The sequence below is a fragment of the Misgurnus anguillicaudatus genome, chromosome 14, assembly GCF_027580225.2.
Source record: "Misgurnus anguillicaudatus chromosome 14, ASM2758022v2, whole genome shotgun sequence".
In the NCBI taxonomy this organism is placed as follows: Eukaryota; Metazoa; Chordata; class Actinopteri; order Cypriniformes; family Cobitidae; genus Misgurnus; species Misgurnus anguillicaudatus.
This window is the reverse complement of record NC_073350.2, coordinates 28594249-28617966: the sequence shown is the minus strand read 5'-3', so window position 1 is coordinate 28617966 and position 23718 is coordinate 28594249. Positions and strand designations below refer to the sequence as shown.

General features: G+C 38.2%; 1 protein-coding gene across 3 annotated transcripts in view; it reads right to left on the bottom strand.

Moving 5' to 3' along the window:
* slc38a3a (solute carrier family 38 member 3a) overlaps positions 1-23718 on the bottom strand; it is a 65200-nt gene that overhangs the window by 23316 nt on the left and 18166 nt on the right. The window contains exons 2-8 of one of the 3 annotated variants that reach the window (XM_073876195.1): positions 21520-21705; positions 20044-20074; positions 18391-18489; positions 18180-18295; positions 8381-8454; positions 5890-5982; positions 5034-5115 (exon numbers count right to left, since the gene is read on the bottom strand). In XM_073876195.1, the coding sequence (XP_073732296.1) occupies positions 5034-5115; positions 5890-5982; positions 8381-8454; positions 18180-18295; positions 18391-18489; positions 20044-20074; positions 21520-21623 (599 nt within the window). In that variant the 5' untranslated portion in view covers positions 21624-21705. Of the gene's footprint in view, positions 1-5033; positions 5116-5889; positions 5983-8380; positions 8455-18179; positions 18296-18390; positions 18490-20043; positions 20075-21519; positions 21717-23718 lie in introns of all 3 variants that reach the window. The other 2 variants (XM_073876194.1, XM_073876196.1) reach the window with 2 other exon arrangements.

Genomic DNA, 23718 nt, shown 5'->3' with positions numbered 1-23718 from the left:
AATTAGACGTCAGGATTAAATTAAATTTAGGTAAAGGAGAGCCTGCAGGTTCCTGCTAATGCTCAAGTACAAGCAGAGGTCACATTGAATACCTGACAATTTATCTTATTCTGTTTTAATACCGCATACAAATTCCTTGTCCTTTCTGGTTGTATTCTAATTAAGAGAAAAATTGTATATGATCATTATACCATTGCAAAAACAACTAATCTAATGGTGGCATGATGGCCTAAGACTATTGCACAGTACTGTATGCGTAGATTCTAAGCATGGGACGCCTGTGCAAAACTGCTAAACCTGAAATGAATCACCGCTTTATCGCATCACGATTCTCTTCGCTCACCTGGAGAGGTGAGGAATTTAAATAAGGCACCGTGGAGTTTTTGAGGTGTTATCCATTGTGTGTACAGACCTTCTGTCAGGGCTGAGGTCCAGTCATCGCATCTGCAGTCTGCTTGCGTCACAAGTGACGGACGGTCACGCCCACATACACACAAACTATCCAGAGTAGGCAACCGACTGTTATACGCAGGAAAGAGCTGACCTTCACACACAAAGCTGCGCTGACCAAATCAAGTCGATCTATCACACTCGGTACCTCTAGAGCACACACACACATTTACACCTTTTGCAGTGTGACTCAGAAATCCTCTGGGATCTATTGATGACTGAGAAACTGCACAGCTCACTAAAATAGACGAGTGTAAATCCTTTTTGCCTATAATAAAAGGATGGTGCTCAACAACAACAAAAAAGCGATAAACAAATGCCTTAGAAACATTATAGACTAATCAGACAAATCACATTCCCTTTCAAACCATTAGAGTAGATGGAGCCACATGCTTACATTTATGTCTTTCTCTGTCTCCTTGATCAAATGCTAATCTGATGTCCTGATCTGGCCAGGAAACAGTGGGGAAAGATGACTTTTCAAGGACTACATAGATCAGGGATGTGCAAAAATAAGCATTTTCAAAGGCAAGTACACCATCAAAAAAAGGTCAAAATATGTACCCCAGCTGTCACTAGGGTGATTTCCCTTTCAAAAAGTACACCTTTGCACCTAAAGAGTTCATATAAGTACCTCAGAGGTGCATATTTGTCCCTCCAAGATATAAATTAGTATCTTGAAAAGTACACATTGGTACCAAAGAGTGCATAATTGTACCTTAAAGATACATATTAGCATCTCAAAATGTACACATTGGTACCAAAGACAGCCTATTTGTACCTTAAAGATACATATTAGCATCTCAAAATGTACACACTGGTACCAAAGAGAGCCTATTTGTACCTTAAAGATACATATTAGCATCTCAAAATGTACACACTGGTACCAAAGAGAGCCTATTTGTACCTTAAAGATACATATTAGCATCTCAAAATGTACACACTGGTACCAAAGAGAGCCTATTTGTACCTTAAAGATACATATTAGCATCTCAAAATGTACACATTGGTACCAAATAGTGCATAATTGTACCTCAAAGATACATATTAGCATCTCAAAATGTATGCATTGGTACCAAAGAGTGCATAATTGTACCTCAAAGATACAAATTAGCATCTCAAAATGTACACACTGGTACCAAAGAGAGCCTATTTGTACCTTAAAGATACATATTAGCATCTCAAAATGTACACACTGGTACCAAAGAGAGCCTATTTGTACCTTAAAGATACATATTAGCATCTCAAAATGTACACACTGGTACCAAAGAGAGCCTATTTGTACCTTAAAGATACATATTAGCATCTCAAAATGTACACATTGGTACCAAAGAGTGCATAATTGTACCTCAAAGATACAAATTAGCATCTCAAAATGTACACACTGGTACCAAAGAGAGCCTATTTGTACCTTAAAGATACATATTAGCATCTCAAAATGTACACACTGGTACCAAAGAGAGCCTATTTGTACCTTAAAGATACATATTAGCATCTCAAAATGTACACACTGGTACCAAAGAGAGCCTATTTGTACCTTAAAGATACATATTAGCATCTCAAAATGTACACATTGGTACCAAATAGTGCATAATTGTACCTCAAAGATACATATTAGCATCTCAAAATGTACACATTGGTACCAAAGAGTGCATAATCGTACCTCAAAGATACATATTAGCATCTCAAAATGTATGCATTGGTACAAAAGAGAGCCTATTTGTACCTTAAAGATACATATTAGCATCTCAAAATGTATGCATTGGTACCAAAGAGAGCCTATTTGTACCCTAAAGATACATATTAGCATCTCAAAATGTACACATTGGTACCAGAGAGTGCATAATTGTACCTCAAAGATACATATTAGTATATCAAAATGTACACATTGGTACCAAATAGTGCATAATTGTACCTCAAAGATATGTATTAGTATCTCAAAATGTACACATTGGTACCAAAGAGTGCATAATTGTACCTTAAAGATACATATTATTATCTCAAACTGTACACATTGGTACCCAAGAGGGCATATGTGTACCTCAAAGATACATGTTAGGATCTCAAAATGTACATATTCGTACCAAAGAGTGCATATTTTTACCTCAAAGATACCTATTAGTATCTTAAAATGTACATATTCGTACCAAAGAGTGCATATTTGTACCTCAAATATACATATTAGCATCTCAAAATGTACACATTGGTACCAAAAGTGCATAATTGTACCTCAAAGATACATATTAGCATCTCAAAATGTACACATTGGTACCAAAGAGTGCATAGTTGTACTTCAAAGATACTTATTAGTATCTCAAAATGTACAGATTGGTACCCAAGAGTGCATATTTGTACCTTAAACATACATATTATTATCTCAAACTGTACGCATTGGTACCAAAGAGTACCCATTTGTACCTCAAAGATACATATTAGCATCTCAAAATTTTCATATTGGTACCAAAGAGTGCATAATTGTACCTCAAAGATACATATTAGCATTTAAAAATGTACACATTGGTACCAAAGAGTGCATAATTGTAACTCAAAGATACATATTAGCATCTCAAAATGTACATATTGGTACCAAAGAGTGCATAATTGTACATCAAAGATACATATTGGTATATTAAGGGTACATATTGGTCCCAAAGAGTGCCCATTTGTACCTCAAAGATACATGTTAGTATCTCAAAATGTACACAATGGTACCAAAGAGTGCATTTTTGTACCTCAAAGACACATATCATTATCTCAAAATGTACACATTGGTACCAAAGAGTGCATTTTGTACATCAAAGATACATATTGGTATATTAAGGGTACATATTGGTACCAAAGAGTGCATAATTGTTTCTCAAATATGCATATTGGTATATTAAGGGTACATATTGGTACCAAAGAGTGCATATTTGCACCTCAGAGATATATATTAGCATCTCAAAATGTACACATTGGTACCAAAGAGTGCATAATTGTACATCAAAGATACATATTGGTATATTAAGGGTACATATTGGTCCCCAAGAGTGCCCATTTGTACCTCAAAGATACATGTTAGTATCTCAAAATGTACACAATGGTACCAAAGAGTGCATTTTTGTACCTCAAAGATACATATCATTATCTCAAAATGTACACATTGGTACCAAAGAGTGCATATTGTACATCAAAGATACATATTGGTATATTAAGGGTACATATTGGTACCAAAAAGTGCATAATTGTTTCTCAAATATGCATATTGGTATATTAAGGGTACATATTGGTACCAAAGAGTGCATATTTGCACCTCAGAGATATATATTAGCATCTCAAAATGTACACATTGGTACCAAAGAGTGCATAATTGTACCTCAAAGATACATATTGGTATATTAAGGGTACACATTGGTACCAAAGAGTGCATAATTGTACATCAAAGATACATATTGGTATATTAAGGGTACATATTGGTACCAAAGAGTGCATGATTGTTTCTCAAATATGCATATTGGTATATTAAAGGCGGAGTCCACAATGTTTGAAAAACGCTTTGGAAAAGGAGACGGGCCGACTACCAAAACACACTTACAGCCAATCAGCAGTAAGGAGCGTGTCTACTAACAGACATCCTTGCCGGGTTGCGTATGTGTGGGGCGTGTCTATCAACAGAAGGTCCAGATTCTATTGGGGTAGGGGCGTGTTTGTTTAGGTGATTTCAAATATCAACATTGGCTTTCAAACATCGTGGACTCCGCCTTTAAGGGTACATATTGGTACCAAAGAGTGCATATTTGTACCTCAGAGATATATATTAGCATCTCAAAATGTACACATTGGTACCAAAGAGTGCATAATTGTACCTCAAAGATACATATTGGTATATTAAGGGTACACATTGGTACCAAAGAGTGCATAATTGTACCTCAAAGATACATATTTGCATCTCAAAATGTACAGATTGGTACCAAAGAGTGCATAATTGCACCTCAAAGATACATATTTGCATCTCAAAGTGTACAGATTGGTACCAAAGAGTGCATAATTGTACATCAAAGATACATATTGGTATATTAAGGGTACATATTGGTCCCAAAGAGTGCCCATTTGTACCTCAAAGATACATGTTAGTATCTCAAAATGTACATACTGGTACTAAAGAATGCATATTTGCAGTATCTCAAAAGTACATATTGGTACCAAATGTATGTCTGTACTTACTATTTTAGGACCTTTTTAAATAGGCATCTGAGCTCCTTATACCTCAGGTGTCAAGCCGCTAAATGTCACTTCCTTCAAAATTGAGATAATGATATTAAGCAAATGCTCTCTGCAGGTATTATACGTTCATCAAATACTTTCACTTCAAATCTGCTTAATCCCAACCTCAGGCCATTCAGAAATACCAGTTAATTTAAAAGAAAACATGCCAGATGCACTTAGAGGGTTTTGCATCTGAGCTACATATGTTGACCATTTTTTTAACAGTGTAGTCAATAACTGTCCCGAAGACAGTGCTGGTTTGGGATCATTTTCCTAAAGGTGACAGCTGAAAGAAGCAAAACATTTGGTTGTTGGACCATCCTGATCCTTCTACTCACCCAGACATACTGTCCACCTTGAGAAAAGCCTGGATCACCAATGGAAACTCGTACTTTACTATGTACAAGTAGCTGGACATGGCTTTAAGAGAGGAAAGAGAGAGAGGGCATTTGTGAGATTCAACAAATACACACAAATATACTGTACAGTAAACACCGTCTTATCCAGGGTGCATTTGTATACATCAAATGATTGTGTTTATTATCATGAAAGCAAATGTTACAGTAAAGAGGAATTGCAGTTCTATATTTAGCATGCAACAATTGCCAGCTCAGGCGATTTTTCCACCACTGTAGATTAAATCGCAATTCAAATGACAAAGCTCTTGGAAAACAACTGGCAGAAAGTCAAAACAATATTAAAACACAGCATATATAATGATAATGTTGTGTCAAGTAAATTTCATGATTCTTTTTCCGAGATGATTTATTTATAGGGTTATGTTTGGCCTTGGACAGGCCCACACTGAATGTGCACTACGGATCTCCATAGCTTTCTATAAACGGGGACACCTGTCCTTCCATAAGTCCACAGGTCTTAGCACATTTCAACACAGAGTTTTGACGATTTTAAAAAATATGAGTGTAGAAAATATGGAAAAAACTATTTTGCATGAATGATTATAATAATAACACTTCAAGTAAATCTATAAATAATATGTGTCAATAATAGCCTGTCGAAAATAGGCCATAGTCCCAGACCTCATAAAAAACGGGGGGGTGGGATGTATGACATCAATCCATTTTAGGTCCAGTCAATTTCATTCGCAGAGGGGTTAGTGTGTTACTGTGTAGCGTCCTTCAAAGGGTCACTAAACAATACAGTGCGTCTCCTGAGATTCTAGCATCACCTCACCTCCAATATTCTGCAAGGTGATTGCAATGCCAGCAGCCATCTTTCCTGGTGTGCCAAAGGCTCGTTGACCCAACTGTTCATAAGCTCTAATACCTGACAATAAAGAACAAAAATACATAAATATCCAATAATATAACACAACATAACTTATAGTCAAACCTCATTTGTGAACTGCAAAGGGGGTGGAGTTCACCGTCATATGCTTGTTACTTAACATTCAATAGTTGCGTTTACATTACCAAAACAACACGCTAATATGCACTTGTATCATAATGCAAAAATACCAAAAACACCTGATCCTAATTTATACCTCCATAACAAAATCCGAGATGACCAGACATGGACTCATGGAAACTGATTTTTTTATGAATTTTTAAAGTATAAGTCCATTTTCTTAAAAAAATCCAGATAATTTACTCACCACCATGTCATCCAAAATGTTGATGTCTTTCTTTTGTTCAGCCGAGGAGAAATTATGTTTTTTGAGGCAAACATTCCAGGATTTTTCTCATTTTAATGGACTTTAATGGACCCCCAACACTTAACAGTTTTAATGCAGTTTAAAATTGCAGTTTTAAAGCACTCCAAACTATCTCAAACGAGGCATAAGGGTCTTATCTAGCGAAACGATTGTCATTTTTGGCAAGAAAAATTTAAAAATATGCACTTTTAAACCACAACTTCTCTTCTTCCTCCGGCTATGTGACGAGCCAGCGCGACCTCACATAATTGCGTAATGACGTCGAAAGGTCACGTGTTACATATAAGAAACGCACATTTGCGGACCATTTTAAACAATAAACTGACACAAAAACATTAATTAGTATCGTTCAACATATAACAACATTACGGTCCTCTTTCTCCACACTTGTAAACACTGGGGCGTAATTTCGATACGTCATCCGTGACCTCTTGACGTGATGATGTATTACGTGAGGTCGCACTGGCGCATCACAGGATCGGAGAAAGACGAGAAGTTGTCGTTTAAAAGTGCAGTTTTTTTATTTTTCTTTTCAAAAATGACAATCGTTTCGCTAGATAAGACCCTTATGCCTCGTTTGAGATCCTTTAGATTCCTTTGAAACTGCAATTTTAAACTGCATTAAAACTGTTAAGTGTTAGAATCCATTAAAGTCCATGAAAATGAGAAAAATCCTGGAATGTTTTCCTTCTCGACTGAACAAAGAAACACATCAACATTTTGGATGACATGGTGGTGAGTAAATTATCTGAATTTTTTATTTTAAGAAAAAGGAGTAATCCTTCTGTGATCTGTGATTGCGTGAGCCTGAATACTGCAGTGTCTGTACACTAAGTTTACAAAATTTTTGCTGAAATGTGTCATATGAATAAATATCAGTGGCGGCTCGTGACTGCTATTACGGGGGGCACAAATTCAAAATATGTGTTCGGAGCGTCATGTGTGTTGCTTGTGTTTCCAAAATATGTGTTTGTTGCATCATGTGAACCAATATAATCAAAATAAGTGTTAAAACCATTTATGATAAAAGAGACGCTCACGTTCACAAAATACACACAACACACTTCCTTAACAGTAAACTCTGATTACGCATGAGATTATGCGAGTATCTGGCAAACGCGAGCGTCTTTTTTTATCATAAACCCTTTAGATGCGTCTGCAGCAGGCACTTATTTTGACAAAACATGTGATGCACATAAGTTCACTCGATGCCCAAACACATATTTCGAAATTACGAACCACACACATGCCGGGCTACATACATGTTGTGACAAACTTCGCATCGTGCTCCCTTGAAAAAAGTACATTTACTCATGTACAATTATGCATTTGGCACTTTTCTGCAAAGTGAGGTACAATTATTCAATCTATACATTATATTTATCAGTACAAGTGTTCACTGGGTATCAAACCCACAACCTTTGAATTGCTAAAGTAATACTCTACCAATTGAGCTATAGGAGCATCATATGTTGACAAAACATTATTTTTGTTGCATAGGAATGCTCTTATAAGACTATCTTTTAGTGTAATAATGAAATTTCCTAAATTTACCAAACATAAAGACTACCACATATCAAATCTGACAACACTCTTTAGTCATCACATATTCACAATACAGTTCATCTTCTTGTACTTACACATCATATACTACATCATATGTGAGGTCTGACAATCTGCCAAGGTGACAAACATGGGTTTCTGGCAACCGTGGGCTAATATGGTTGACAAAGCACTGTGAATGACAGCCACATTTGATCAAGCACAGCAAAAGCTTTGCTATTTTTAGCCTAATGCCCGCCAGAAATATTCTGGCCAATTAAAACGTCTCACACAGGAGAGAAACAGATGGTCACAGAGTCGTGAGCGAGACACGTCACAGAACAGCTAACGGCTCCATCAAAACACTTCATTTTTCCCATGATGCTCTACCTTTCTCGGACAAATCGTAAACTTGATTACAGAAGAGAGCACGGTACTGGTCTGGGGTCAGTGTAATGCAATACTTACCCACAACCCCTGAGGATTTTAGAAGCAGGTGAATGGAGTATGAAGACAGACCAGCTACAGCGGTGAGGAGAATTCTGAGAGAAACAAGACAAGATTCAGTAGGCACAAAATGTCACATCTGAAACACAGTCATGCTACAGTTCAGCCATGCTTTAGATTTCAAGGAATAGTTCACCAAAAAAATGAAAATTACCCCATGTCTTACTCACCTCAAAGGGATAGTTTTAAATAATACAATTATGTCATCATTTACTGGAGCAGTACCCTTTCAAAAATACACCTTTGCACCTAAAGAGTTCATATTTCCACTAAACATTGGACGTCGGATAGATGTGCAGATCATGTCTATACTGAGTCCGTCGATCCATGACCAATTCTGGACATCTATTCGACGTCCAAACTATTTGGACGTCCAACCATGACCCTACTTGGACGTCATATTTACTGTCAGCATTTGACCTTTGAACTGGGTAATTTTTTGGACGTCATTTGGATGTCTATATGTATATATTACATGATTAGGCTGATACAGTCACCTGAAGGATTATTAGGAATACCAAACTAATACTGTGTTTGACCCCCTTTCGCCTTCACAACTGCCTTAATTCTACGTGGCATTGATTCATCAAGGTGCTGAAAGCATTCTTTAGAAATGTTGGCCCATATTGATAGGATAGCATCTTGCAGTTGATGGAGATTTGTGGGATGCACATCCAGGACACGAAGCTCCCGTTCCACCACATCCCAAAGATGCTCTATTGGGTTGAGATCTGGAGACTGTGGACAGTTGAAGACTGGAAAAATGTCATGTTCAAGAAGCCAATCTGAAATGATTCGAGCTTTGTGACATGGCACATTGTCCTGCTGGAAGTAGCCATCAGAGGATGGGTACATGGTGGTCATAAATGGATGGACATGGTCAGAAACAATGCTCAGGTATGCCGTGGCATTTAAATGATGCCCAATTGGCACTACGGGGCCTAAAGTCTGCCAAGAAAACATCCCCCACACAAATACACCACCAACCTGCACAGTGGTAACAAGGCATGATGGATCCATGTTCTCATTCTGTTCACGCCAAATTCTGACTCTACCATCTGAATGTCTCAACAGAAATCGAGACTCATCAGACCAGGCAACGTTTTTCCAGTCTTCAACTGTCCAATTTTGGTGAGCTTGTGCAAATTGGAGCCTCTTTTTCCTATTTGTAGTGGAGATGAGTGGTACCCGGGAGGGTCGGACCATAGATATATATGTAAATAGATGCTACATTCGTCAGTTTAGATGCAAAACTGCTAAGTCTGGTTATAATCAATTAATACGTGAACTGCATGTTTGCAGCAATCTTTAAGCGCTAATGTTAACTGGTTACAGTACTGACCCTAAATGTGTGAGCAGCACAGAAGCAGAGCTGAAGCAGCAATCATATATCTATAATTCGAAGATATCGTCTGTGTTGATATGATTGGTTGTATGCTTGTTGTGACAATGGAAACCAAGGCGATTTTAAACCATGAGAAGGAGACTGTCTCTAATTTTATGAAGAAAATACTCTGCAATGGTGTTAAATGATGAATTTGCCCAAGGCTTGTCTTTAAACATATTAAAACACCACATAGACATATAAACAACAATAAAAACCTAATTTTCCCCGCAGTGGGACATTAAGAATTATTTTAAAATGGGTTGCAACCTGAAGGCTAGAGAAAACATGTCATGTCTATGTGAAGTAAAACTCAGTAACTTGTACAACCACACTATAAGTGACAAAGTACCATTTGTTTAAAGCAAACTTTCTCTACAGGAATATGTCAGGTTCATCCACCCAGTAAAGTAGCTCCACTTTTAAAAGGATGATTGTTTTAAAAAATGCATTATAGTAAACACATTTTTCTTTGTTTTATGAACAATGATCCAGCAGTTACCCATAATACGCCTTCAAACTCAGGTTACACCGTGTACATTGGCTCTGAAATAAGTATACTATGAGTCAAAGTGATTAATTGGTAAAATTGGGCCTGGATGTACCTACTTGTGCAGGCTGTAAATTACTAAAGAGTTGATAGGATTGTAAGTGAAGGCATTACAAAATACTGTATGAATATTTTGCTAGAGAAAATAAGTGGTTCAAATGCAATAGAGTTAAAAGGGGTACAGCCTCAGTAAGGTGGAAAAGTACCAGACAACGTCATCCGAGAAAGTCTCACACAGTCCATAAATACAACGACACCCTCCAGCTTCCAACATCTGGACAAACAGCTCCAACTGAGAACCCAAAACATGCTCTACCGACTCGAAATCTCTTCCTCCATCCAAATGACCTATTTCAGCCTTTTTTTAAGTCTCAGAATTTCTTGGCATTTCTACTGATGTGAAGCCTGGCAAGCATTCGGCGTCAACTCTGCATTTTCTCACGTTTTCTCTTTTACAGCTTTTTTAACTCTAAATGACGTGGCTGAACTGCAAGAGTAGAAGTCAACGAGTACATTGCTGCTAGAAACAGGCAGTGTCCTGACTCACAGCAGCTCTGAATAGATATTCATACTAAATCTTTTAGCCTCCAACAACGTTCCAGTCATATTTCCCTAATGCAGAATACAAGAGGTACAGCTAATCGCTTATAACAGTATAGGAGATTATAAAGCTTAGAAAAAACCTGTGATAAAATTTGATAAAAACATGAGATTTGTCCGCCATCTGGGTCGTGTCAGTAGATGCAGCTGGCTTGAATGACACTATTATAAGTTCAGTTGGGAAATAGCGTTTTCTTTAGCATTTGATTCCATTTTCTGCCCTTAAGATATTCATCTATTAAAAGATTTTTATACAATGTTAAAGGAAAACACCACCGTTTTTCAATATTTTACTATGTTTTTACCTTAACTTAGACAAATTAATACATACCTATCTTTTTTCAATGCACTTAATTGCACTTACAGTGCATTTAATCTTTGTACAGCGCGTTGTGAATGTGTTAGCATTTAGCCTAGCCCCATTCATTCCTTAGGATCCAAACAGGGATGAATTTAGAAGCCACCAAACACTTCCATGTTTTCCCTATTTAAAGACTGTTACATGAGTAATTACACAAGTAAATATGGTGGCACAAAATAAAACGTGGCTTTTTTAAGCGGATAAGTTCACGTTCAAGTTCATTTTATTTCTATAGCACATTTAAACATGGCCGCAGGCCAACCAAAGTGCTGTACAAGTAAATAACAAAAACAAATAGATACACAATAAGCTCTAAAATAAGAAAAGGAAGCATAAAAACTATTAAGAAGAAAGCCATCATCCGATAAAAAATGAGAACTATATTGCAAGTGCTGCAAAATAGGTGCTCTTCCACAATACGATATAGTTCTCCACCATACTTGTGTAACTTTATTGTGTCTTTAAATAGTGAAAACATGAAAGTGTTTGGTGGCTTCTAAATTCATCCCTGTTTGGATCCTAAGGAATGAATGGGGCTAGGCTAAATGCTAACACATTCACGACGCGCTGTACAAAGATGAAGTGCACGCATTGATAAAAGATAGGTATGTATTAATTTGTCTAAGTTGAGGTAAGAACATACTAAAATGTTGAAAAACTGTGCTGTTTTCCATTAAGCAATACGATTTTAACACATCTCTTTCTGGAGAGATAAGTCAGAGCGAAAATTTACCAACATTTATGAGAATACTATGATGAGCATAAAATATGTAACCCTGGACCACAAAACCAGTCATAAGGGTATTTTTTTTTAATAGAGATCTATACACTACCAGAAAGTTGAATAAATACGCTTTTCATTGATGTATGGTTTGTTAGGAGATGACAATATTGAAAAAATCATCTTTAAAGTCCTTAGCAACTGCATCCACTCACAAAAATAAAGTTTTCATATATTTTCAGTAGGAATCTTGGGTAGCCTATCTTGTACATAAATAGCCTGGTGCAACCAGACTCTCGTACATTCATTTCATTTGTACAGAGAGTCTGGCCATGCTCCATTGCAAAGCGTTACTTCCGTTAAGTAGTTTAAAACTATTGGATCTGCCCAGAGTCACTCTAAATCTGCCATAACCAATCGCTGACGTTTGGTCGTGATGTATGTCACTCAGTCTGGCGCACGACCTCAACGTCTGCGTTCTTAGCCACTCCCCGCTGTTCGCTGATTGGACCTGCAGATTTTTGCCGGAGAAAACGAAACTCTACACAGCAGTCCCAGACGTTCATCTGAAGCGAAATGAAAATTAAGCGGAAGAACGTAGGAGGGCGGAGCCAGGCTAGTACATGATGGCAGAATTCCTTAATGGGTTTTACTAACTAAACCTGTCTTTACCAAACGATTTAAGATGGCAAGAGCAACAGGACATTTCGCTTGCAACTTGTTTTTATCTCATCAGACTTATGCGTGCTATATAGCTAGAGAAAATCTCATCTATTTATTGGAGACCTTTATTCAAGTCTTTCTTTAGTTAATGAAAAAACACATCTTCAGTAAATGGATAAGCAAGTGGATGACTAAGGCTGCAGTCACACCAAAAGCGTTTATGGCAGTTGCAGGCGCCTTTTTTGAACGATATTCTATGGGCAGGGCGCGTTTGCGCGCTGTTTATGCGCGCCGAGCGCCTTGCGTTTTTTTGCCGCCTGCCGCGCACGCGTTTTTGAAGGAACGCTGAGAGCGGAGAAGCGCCTGACGTCATTCCATTGTCCAATCGAATCAGGGGAGAGGCGGGCTTTACGTTGTAGTGAGGGAAGTTTACAGTTGCTTTGAAGAACCGGACTCCACTCGCTCACTCTCTCCTGCGTGTTTGTGCACCTCTCATCCTCAAACAAAGGCCGGAGCAAGCGCCCTCTTTTTAAAGTTTCTGCTAATATGACAGTTAACAGCAAAAGAGCGTTCACGCTTCAATATTTGATTGACAAGACAGCTGACTCGGTGGTTGCTTAGCAATATGAAAAGCCGCGTCGCACTGCTCTTTTTTAAAAAAGGCAGTGCGTCGCACCTTGCGTTTGCAAGCGTTTAAAGCGCTTTTGGTGTGACTGGCCCCTAAGAGCACACAGTTAATTTAGACTCCAACCCTGCTGTAACATTGATACGATTTTAGAGGAGATTTATATGTATTTATATCACAGTACTGATATGCATTTACTGTAAGCTCCTCTGTAGCAATGCAAAACTGTGATAAGCACTACAGAAATACATTTGCAATGAAATTCATGAAAAGTCATCTTCTGTTTGTTTTGTTGATGTTTTATAGGGAGTCATATAGGGCTGTTCTGTGGGCTCTCTTGCTCCTCTGGGAAATCACAGCCAAGATTTAAAGTGACAGACCTAAAGGCACATCACACTGACAAACACAACCACCAAAAATCTCCATCCCTGTCTTTCCTTTTTTTCTAGCTTTCTTAACCTTTATTCCTCTTTGCATGTATATATTTGACAATGATCACCCCAGTCTTTACTATAATAGGATACAATTCACACTGCTTCAAAGCAGTGGTCTCCAACTTGGTGCCCGCGGGCACAAGGTTGCCCGCACAGAGTTAGTGAGTTGCCTGCCAAAGCACATTCTATTAATAGCCTTAATTTTAATATTCATTTACTACATATTTTTATATTAGCTTGGTTTCTTTAATGCATGTTAACATTTTAAACAATGATACAACATATGAACAAGTAAAATAATTGCATTTAAGTAAAACAAGTTTTGAGTAGACTATATTAAAAAAGTAGCCCTCCAGATCGTTTTATCCATTGTGGTAGCCCTTGCTCACAAAAAGGTTGAAGACCCTTACTATAAAGGATAGCTATACAGGATAGTCTCTAAAAAACCCAAAATCATTACTAAAAAAAGAATAATTTAGGCATCATTATTAAATCTTGTCCAAGTATGATTTATGACTACAAAAAAATCTGATCTCAGATCAGACAAACACCACATGTAGTGTAATCTGGTATACAGAAAGCTCAAATGTTCCAAATAGCTTACAACCCCTTGTCACACCAAACAGCTCAAAATCCTTAGAAAAAAAATCCAGCGTGATGTCTAGCGCATGCAAACCTAATCTTTACCATCACTGCAGTGAGTCAATATTACATAGCAAAGACTACTAGATTACAACTAGAAGACAAGCCTTTTGTTATCACAAGCAATAAAGCACAAGTGAGATGAAAGCAGAGGTCTCGTGCATAGTGAGTGTTGTGGTACGGCCCGCTCAGCTCCGCTGAAGGTCAGTCATGAAACAATCTGGCCATCTGACTTTTCTAATAAAGGCTGCATTTCTAAAGGATTATTACAACAGGCAAACCAGCGCTAAGAGCACGACTTAACCCAGATCCAAACCATGTGCATAGTTTCAAAATCAGCTCCCTAAATGACCAGATGATAAATCGGTAGTCATGAAGTCTTAAATAATATACACACATCAACTAGTTGATTAATGAGGTATATATGCACCCCATTTTAAATCTACAGTATTTGTACAGTATTGTTTTGTTATGTCCTGTACACTTTTATAAATAAAGGTGATAAAAAATTATTCACAGCGTTGCCACAGAAGAACCATTTTTGGTTCCCCTAATAACCTTTTATTGTCTACAGCAGGGGTCCCCAACCTGTATACACCACGGAACGGTTTTAGCTTAAAAAAAATTTGCAGACGGAGGGGTCCGAGTGAGTCTTGCGTGTTGCACATACCGGCTCCATCACTTATTTTTAGTGTCTGAAAATACTACTTTGTGAAATGTATAAAGTTGAAAAAAGCTTATTGAAGCTTTATTTTAGTAGAAGTGCAGAACCACATTTTGGCGGATTGTTTTTACTTTCATTGTTTCACAAGTTTGTCTGCCCATTCAGTCTTAATAATTAACGGTAAACAAACTTGGGTTGCTGTCTTTGAAGGCAGCTCGAACCTGAGGCTGGGCTTAAGTGCCAAGTTTAAGTAACAAAACTGCACAGAACATGTATAACATGTGACATGTATGATTTGCGGGGTATATTTGCAACTGATTCATGAAGCCATACTTCTGCAATTCTTTGATCGATTGTGTTTTAGAAGTATGCTCAAACTGTAATGACAGCACTCCTATGTGATCGCAGATGCGCTGGTAGAGAAAGAGCGCGGGCCGGTACAAAATTGGAAATGGTTGAGGTAATCTAAAGTCTGGTCTTAAAGGAATATTCAATTTTCTTAAAAGAAAAATCCAGATAATTTACTCACCACCATGTCATCCAAAATATTGATGTCTTTCTTTGTTCAGTCGAGAAGAAATTATGTCCTTTGAGGAAAACATTGCAGGATTTTTCTCATTTTAATGGACCCCAACAGACACCAACACTTAACACTTAACTCAACACATAACAGTTTCTTTCAACTGAGTCTCAAATGACTATAAATGATCCCAAATGATGCATAAGGGTCTTATCTAGTGAAACGATTGTCATTTTTGACAAGAAAAATTAAAAATATGCTCTTTTAAACCACGACTTGTCGTCTAGGTCCGGTCCAGCGCGACCTAAGGTAAATGCGTAGTGACGTAGGGAGGTCACGTGTTACATATATAAAACGCACATTTGCGGACCATTGTAAACAATAAACTGACACAAAGACATTAATTAGTATCAGTTGACATACAACAACGTAGGAACGGTCCTCTTTCAACACATTTGTAAACACTGGGGGGAGTTTCACGTTTGTCCTCTGTGACCTCTTGACGTCATTTTTTATTGCATGGGGTCACGCTGGCGCATCACGACCGGATCTAGACAAGAAGTTGTGCCCCAAAAGTGTATATTTGTTATTTTTATTGTCAAAAATGACAATTGTTTTGCTAGATAAGACCCTTATGCATCGTTTGGGATTGTTTATAGTCCTTTGAAACTCCGTTGAAAAAAACTGTTAAGTGTTGAGTTAAGTGTTAAATGTTGGTGTCTATTAAAGTCCATTAAAATGAGAAAAATCCTGCAATGTTTTCCTCAAAAAACATAATTTCTTCTCGACTGAACAAAGAAAGACATCAACATTTTGGATGACATGGTGGTGAGTAAATTATCTGGATTTTTCTTTTAAGAAAATTGACTATTCCTTTAAAGGGCAATACACCTGAAAAAGATATTACGTAGCTATTATACACATTTTTTCCAAGACTTTCTTGCAACTTGTCCATGACCCGGTACTGGGTTGTGACCCGATGGTTGGGGACCTCTGGTCTTCAGAACCTTTTCCACTATAAAGAAACTTAAATGTTAAAGTTCTTTATGCAACCATACAGTTTGACAAAGAACCCTTTGGGAACCTGTATTTTAAGAGTGCACGCCTCATTAATCATAAGATAGTCAGTTTATGACCATCATAACCCCACTCATGTTATATAAAAATCTACGACAAGATGAATGGGAGTCTAAGAATAACCTCATGAAGCACCAAGGGATTAGCCACTAGATGTTTTTATTACGTAAACGTCTGAATGTGGAACGGTAGCCAATCCAAAACAGAGCTATGAAGTCTTAATATCTTTAGTATTGACGTTTGGCTGTGAAAGCATCTCATGTGTGAATGGCGTTTCAGTTTTCAGTGAGGTTCAGGTTCATCATTCTTAGAACAATCCTTGGCCTGAAGTACTTATCCATAATTATTTAACACATGCTTTTATCTAAAGTAACTTCCAACACACTTATTATGGGAACAATCCCTCAGAGCAACCTGAAATTAAGTTGCTTGCTTGAAAGGCACAATGATGACGGCTACAAGAATCAAATTAACCATCTTATTATTACTGGCAATGAACCAGCACTAGTATGCCTGAATGAGCAATAAAATCAAGGCAGTAGACAAAAAAAGAATAAATGAGGAAATGAGGTCCTTATTAAAGGGCATGCAAGATCTACACAAGCATACATCACTGTTATTAAATGGCTTTGATAGCATAATGGCACCATAATACACTCATTAGTGTTTATATTATAAGTCTACAACAGGATTTATTCCTAATAAAATATCAGATGTTTGATCAGTAATACAAACATACAGTAACAGCCTTGTTTGGATTTATGCATATCTTTACTACAATCATTTGATCATTTAAAGGGACACTTTTTTTTGAAAATATGCTCATTTTCCAGCTCCCCTTTGATTCTTACCGTTTTGGAATCCATTCAGCTGATCTCCAGGTCTGGCGCTACCACTTTTAGCATAGCTTAGCACAATCCATTAAATCTGATTAGACCATTAGCATCGCCCTCAAAATTAACCAAAGAGTTTTGATATTTTTCCTATTTAAAACTTGACACTTTTATAGTTACATCGTACATACTAAGACCGATGGAAAATTAACAGTTGCGATTTTCTAGGCCGATACTCTCTTTCTGGCGTAATAATCAAGTACTTTGCTGCCGTAACATGACTGCAGGAGGCGCAATGATATTATGTAGTGCCCGAAAATAGTCCCCTGCTATTGAAAGGGGACTATTTTCGGCTGCTGAGTAATATCTTTGTTAGCCATATCTGCCTAGAAAATCGCAACTTTTAATTTTCCGTCTACAGAAACTACAGAAGAATCAAATTTTAAATAGGAGCGCGATGCTAATGGTCTAATGAGATTCAATGGATTGTGCTAAGCTATGCTAAAAGTGGTCAGACCCAGAAATTGGCTGAATCGATTCCAAAACGGTACCAATCAAATGTCTAACTCTAAGGGAGCTGGAAAATGAGCAATTTTCGAAAAAAAGTGGAGTGTCCCTTTAAGGCTAAAGGACACATACAGTATTCGTTCTCCATTCATACATTTATGGGTTAAACAGTAACTTACACAAAAAGGACAATTCCTGTGTTAGCCATGGCGTACGCTAATCCCAGAATTCCACTTCCCATGATGGCATTTCCCAAGTTAAAGACGGACATCCCGAAAGAAGTCTTCCCCTCAAACTGAGCAAAAAAAAAGAAGTGTATACATTTACATTTGAAACACTTCCATCAAGTTTTTCATAAAACTACTTGATTTTATCAAAGGCTTTTCTTACATCTGTGAAGCGAGGGGGTTTCTTGTCATCTGCATTGGTGAGGAACTCAGAGCTTTCCGCCGTGTTTGCCTCCGCATTATGTGCCGTTCTGTCAGTACTAAAGATACATAAAACAGCAATGATATCAATCAAGATGCAAAAGGGTCATTGAAATATTGTACTTTATTAAGTCGTTCAACTTCCACGTAACCCTTTGTATGGCATATGGATGTCATAATATGTCATATGGTATATTTTGTGGTCCTTTCTGCCATTGTGGAGCTAGATCAACCTGATCTCACGAATTTCCGTGTCATAGTCACGGAATTTTGTGCTCATTTTTCCGTGGCATTCTCACGGATCTCCGCATTTTTCCGTGGCCCTGCTACGGACTGTCTTTTTCCGTGGCATTCTCACGGATTGGTTACTCAACTGTTTTGTCCTATTTTCTTACCATTTTCGCTTCGGTTTAGGGTTAGATTTAGATGAAATTACATCCCTACCCAAACCCAACTCTAACCCCAATGCCAGGCAACAATTGTTTAAAGTTTAGAAAATATAAAAGAATAAATCAGAAAAAATAGTATAAACCAATAGTTAAAGCTGCGGTCGGCAACTTATTTTATCATATTTTTTGATCATATTCACTGAAACCAACACTATGCTCCGATAGAACAACATCAACTAGACTGTTTAAGAAAAAAACCCACGCTTCTAGCTCCACCTGGAGCCTGTTATTTGTTTTGCAAAAATCCACCGCTCCCGGTTCATTTGGTCCAATCAGCGCAGGCTGGTTCATTTGGTCCAATCAGTGCAGGGCTGTGTAAAATCTGCCTGTCAATCACAGTACCTGCACGCACCACAGATCCCCATCCCCCTCGCGCGCGTTACAATATCACGTGCATCCGCCTGAATTCATAGTTGTTTTGGTTTGAACAGCGTGATGGCGGAGAGAACTTTCAGTAACAAACTTCCGATTTCTCGGTTAACAACTAGAGCTAGGAAAACAACAAATGAAAAGAAGGAAACAAAGATAGAACGCGACTGTGACCGTATTAAAACTAGGATCAATATCGGACCGGCATTTGAAAGGAATCTACGAGATTTCAAGCTGGATGCAGAGCTTGCCACATTTCTTCTCAACAGGTAATTGCGCTTTATCAACTATTGATTGTATTTCGGAGTGTTATGTAAGTAATCTAAGTATTCTTGCTAAGTATGCGTTCACAATAATACTTTTGCACACGCGCTGACGAGAACGTGCTCTGAGGGAGGTTGCTCGGAGGTAGTGGGGGAGGGACATGAAATTGTAAACATTTGGAAACTGCTCAATCCTCCAGAGTTGCCGACGGCAGCTTTAAAGTGACATACTAACGCAAACACCAAATCTGACCCTAAACCGAAGCGAGAATGGTTTGAAAATAGGAAAAAGCAGTTGAGTAACCAATCCGTGAGAATGCCACGGAAAAAGACAGTCCGGAGCAGGGCCACGGAAAAATGTGGAGATCCGTGAGAATGTCACGGAAAAATGAGCACAAAATTCCGTGACTATCCCACGGAACTTTGTGAGATCATGTTGGCTAGATAGCTAACGTCCTTAATTCATTTTTTATTAGAAAGGCGTGTTGGGGAACAAGTTACAATTCCCAACTTATCATTACGTAATACCTAACTGGCATTTTCAGTGTTATTTGGTACAAGTTCCCTACAGAGCAGCGCGGTAGGTCATTCCCCATCCACGACAGCACAAAAGACAGAAAAATGACATTGAACACAACCTTAGATAAACACACTTTGCATGTGCATGTACGTGGCCACAGTCAGGGTGACGTGCTTTCTTATCAGAGAAACATTTCGTTTGCTGAAGGTGATAGGAGAGGGCAGTGCCTTCACATGCAGGGCGGCATTTGTTTTGCGTGGAACAGACACACATTTAAACTGTACACCTAACCACAGACACACTAAAAAATTTAAACACTGATATTAAAAATAAAACGTGATGTCTTAACTGTGCTATTCAGTGACAATTCAAACTGTGATCACAGACAAGCTTCACCTTATTTGAGAAGATTTGATGCTTTAAAGCTGGAAGATACCACAAATACAGACTAATGTTCATACACTATTTACCATAGAGTACAAAAATGTGCATACTGTATGTACTTTATAAGTAATCCATTGGTAGGTGAATGCCCTCAAAAGTGTAGACATTCTTGGTCTGTGAAGCCATTTAAACATTGCTCTGTATGTTTGACCATCTAAACAGCAAAACTGGCTCAACCAATAGCGCGAGTTTGGGGAATAACTATCTGTTCATCTCTTAGTAGATGGGGGTGTATAGAAAAACCAGTTTGAAAAATGACATACAGTACTTTCCATTTAAATTCACGTTTATGCATTTGGGATAGGCTTTTATCCAAAGCGATTTCCAGTGAATTACAAAATCTAAATTTTTGTTCATCACACTGAATTGAATTTAATACATTTTTTTAAGGTAAGTGGTTGCAATCATTTTATTTAAGCTATATTTAAACAAAAAAGATTAGTAAAGTAAAATAAAATATAAAACTTTTGTTTAAATGTAGATTAAATAAATTGACTAAAGTCACGTGACTGCAGTGACGCGAATGTGATGTTATCCTCAGACATGTTTGCGAAGTTCTTTTTTGTTTTAAACTTACAGGGTGCATCTCCCTCAGATTGTAAACGAAGCCCAGGCGCACAAAAAAACAACAACAACAACAGCTGGGGCGCACCAGATAACACGTCATCCGCGTCATACGACATTCGCAAAAAGACAATACTGAATAAAGCCACGCCTTTCTGCTATTCTTGGACCAAAATGTACTTTCGATGCTCTAACAGATCCTAACTGACCCACTGATGTCACATGAACTACTTTGATGATGATTTTATTACCTTTCTGGACATGGACAGTATATCGTACATAGATTTTCAATGAAGGGTCAACAAGCTCTTGGACTAAATATAAAACATCTTAAACTGTCTTCCGAAGATGAACAGAGGTCTTACGAGTTTAAAACAACATGAGGGCGAGTCCTTAATGACATTATTTTCATTTTTGGGTAAACTATCCCTTAAAGGACACAGACAGTACATATACAGTAGCACTCTTGAGTACAAACTTACTGAGCTGCATCTTCCGATTGGCCTTTTACTGCAGTCGCAGTCATGTCCTCTCCAGCTTCATGTCCTTTCCCGTTGGGGATTGAGTTCATTTCGGCAGGCTCCATGCTTTTAGAGCGAGAATTCCTCTTAATGTCCTTATACCGTTTGTCTTTGAAAGATGAAGACTGCTGTCTTTCCTTGTTAAAGCTCGAATAGATAAAAATACAAAATAGCACATATTAATCCCAGCTCATTTCAAGGTGATATGGTCTGTTCAACAGTGTAAAAATGGAGCATCAAAGCTATGCATTATGTAACGGCTTGAAATAGGATGAGATTAAGGCCGTCATTTTAGGCAGAAACTCTGACGTTGGGAAATGTGACATGATGACCTTTTAAAAGTCAACATAAGGTTGACCCTATTTACTTTTTTTAATAGATGATACTGCTCAAAAAGTAAATGTTTGTGCAATCTGTAAAAGGAAATCGCTCTAGAACTTTCTTTTTTGGCTGATATTACTGACCTCTCTCATTTTTAACCCTTCGCCTTAAGGAAATGGTTTTCATAATAAACACCAATTAAGAATTGCTGGATAATATCAAGTTCTAATTTCCGTAAGGAATAATTTACAACGGACCATTAAATTATAAGAAAATAATGCACACCCAAGGTGGTAATGCGGCACAAAGCGGAGTGTTGTTACACCGCGGGTGTGCATTATTTTCAAACAATTCAAAGGACCGGAGTCAACCATTCCGCTTATACCACGGTTACCACAAACATTGCTCTGGTGTCTACTTTTAAGACATTTGACAAGTTAGTGTGCGGTTATCGAAAAATAATGCATGCCCGTGGAACATTTCTCAACCAATCAAAAAACAGCATTCAACAGACCCATGGTATAACCTAAAATAAGTAGCTTAATGTTGCGAACACAGGAACATCCTCTCTGACTATGCAACTCTGTATTTTTCTCACTTTTCCCATTCTTCCATCACAAAGCAAACCTTTAAGAAACTTTTCTGTTACATCAACAAATGAACTTTGCAAAACAGCAGTCTGCAGTCTAAACGGTGAATAAGTTGTCACTTTCCTGACTACCGAGAGGTGCTCACGTCTCACATTTCACTATACAGCTCCTGATGCCTCTATAGTTGTTTTGTAGTCTCTTCCTGCCGCCTTTGGTCCTCGACTCCCTGTGGCTGTTTATGATGGACCTGTGCTCTAAAAGCACAAGCTGTGTGTCTCCAGGCTCTCCCTTGGCCCCCTGTTATACCGAATCCTGCTCTGAAAGGCTGGAGACCCAGTATCACATTAGCTACAAAGCAAAAACTGAGGTAAGGGAAAGAGGAGGGGAGGGAACCAACACTCCAAACCAGCAGGCCCATTGAACAAGGCTATGAAAGCCGACAAAACCAGACATAACCAGCTCAGACCCAGTTCAGGGCTTCTTTATTCATTCATCTCTCTTTTTTAACATTTCTCTCTCATAGATTTTTCGTTTTAATTTGCAAAAGCTTAACATAACAGGCATATTCTCTTCATGCTTAAAGCTGTACGCTGGCATAACCTCAAGTCCTCTTCTCCAGCTGGCCTTTTTTGTCCTCCAATATGTCCCCCTACTCTTTCGCACCAAATGTGGGTGTTTGAGAATTAATAAGCACGCTGAAAATGAATCGGTGCGAACTCTAAACTCTGAACAGACTCGAGCCGCGTCCAGCCAGCGATCTGCCACGTTACTCGGATTGCTGCACAGCTACGGCCAGAGAAATGCGGTTGGGCAGCAAAGCATGGTACGCAATTGTGCATGCTGTGTGGTTTCCTGGGAACAGGACTGGAGAAACAGAAGGGTGATTGTGCCAAGCGTCATTATACCAGTGGGGCCCAAACTCGCCGGGGCACTCGAAGGGCTGAAAAGGTAATTCATCGGGACCTAATTGAAAAAACAGTGAACCTTAAATTTAGGACAGGCTCATAAAATGGAAAGCAGACCTATAGCCAAAAGAGATGCTATAGCCAAAAAGCTAAATGGAGAACCACTCTGTCATTGATGCATTTTGCTAACCAGACAGACAGTAGTCTGCGCATAACAAAGAGATGGTTGCACGGGGTTGGCTGGTGGAAATGGGCGGAGCCAATGGGGTCAACGACAACACTGCTGTTGCATATACTAATGCATAAAAGCCAAAACAGATGACTTTAAGCAAAAACACAAAATT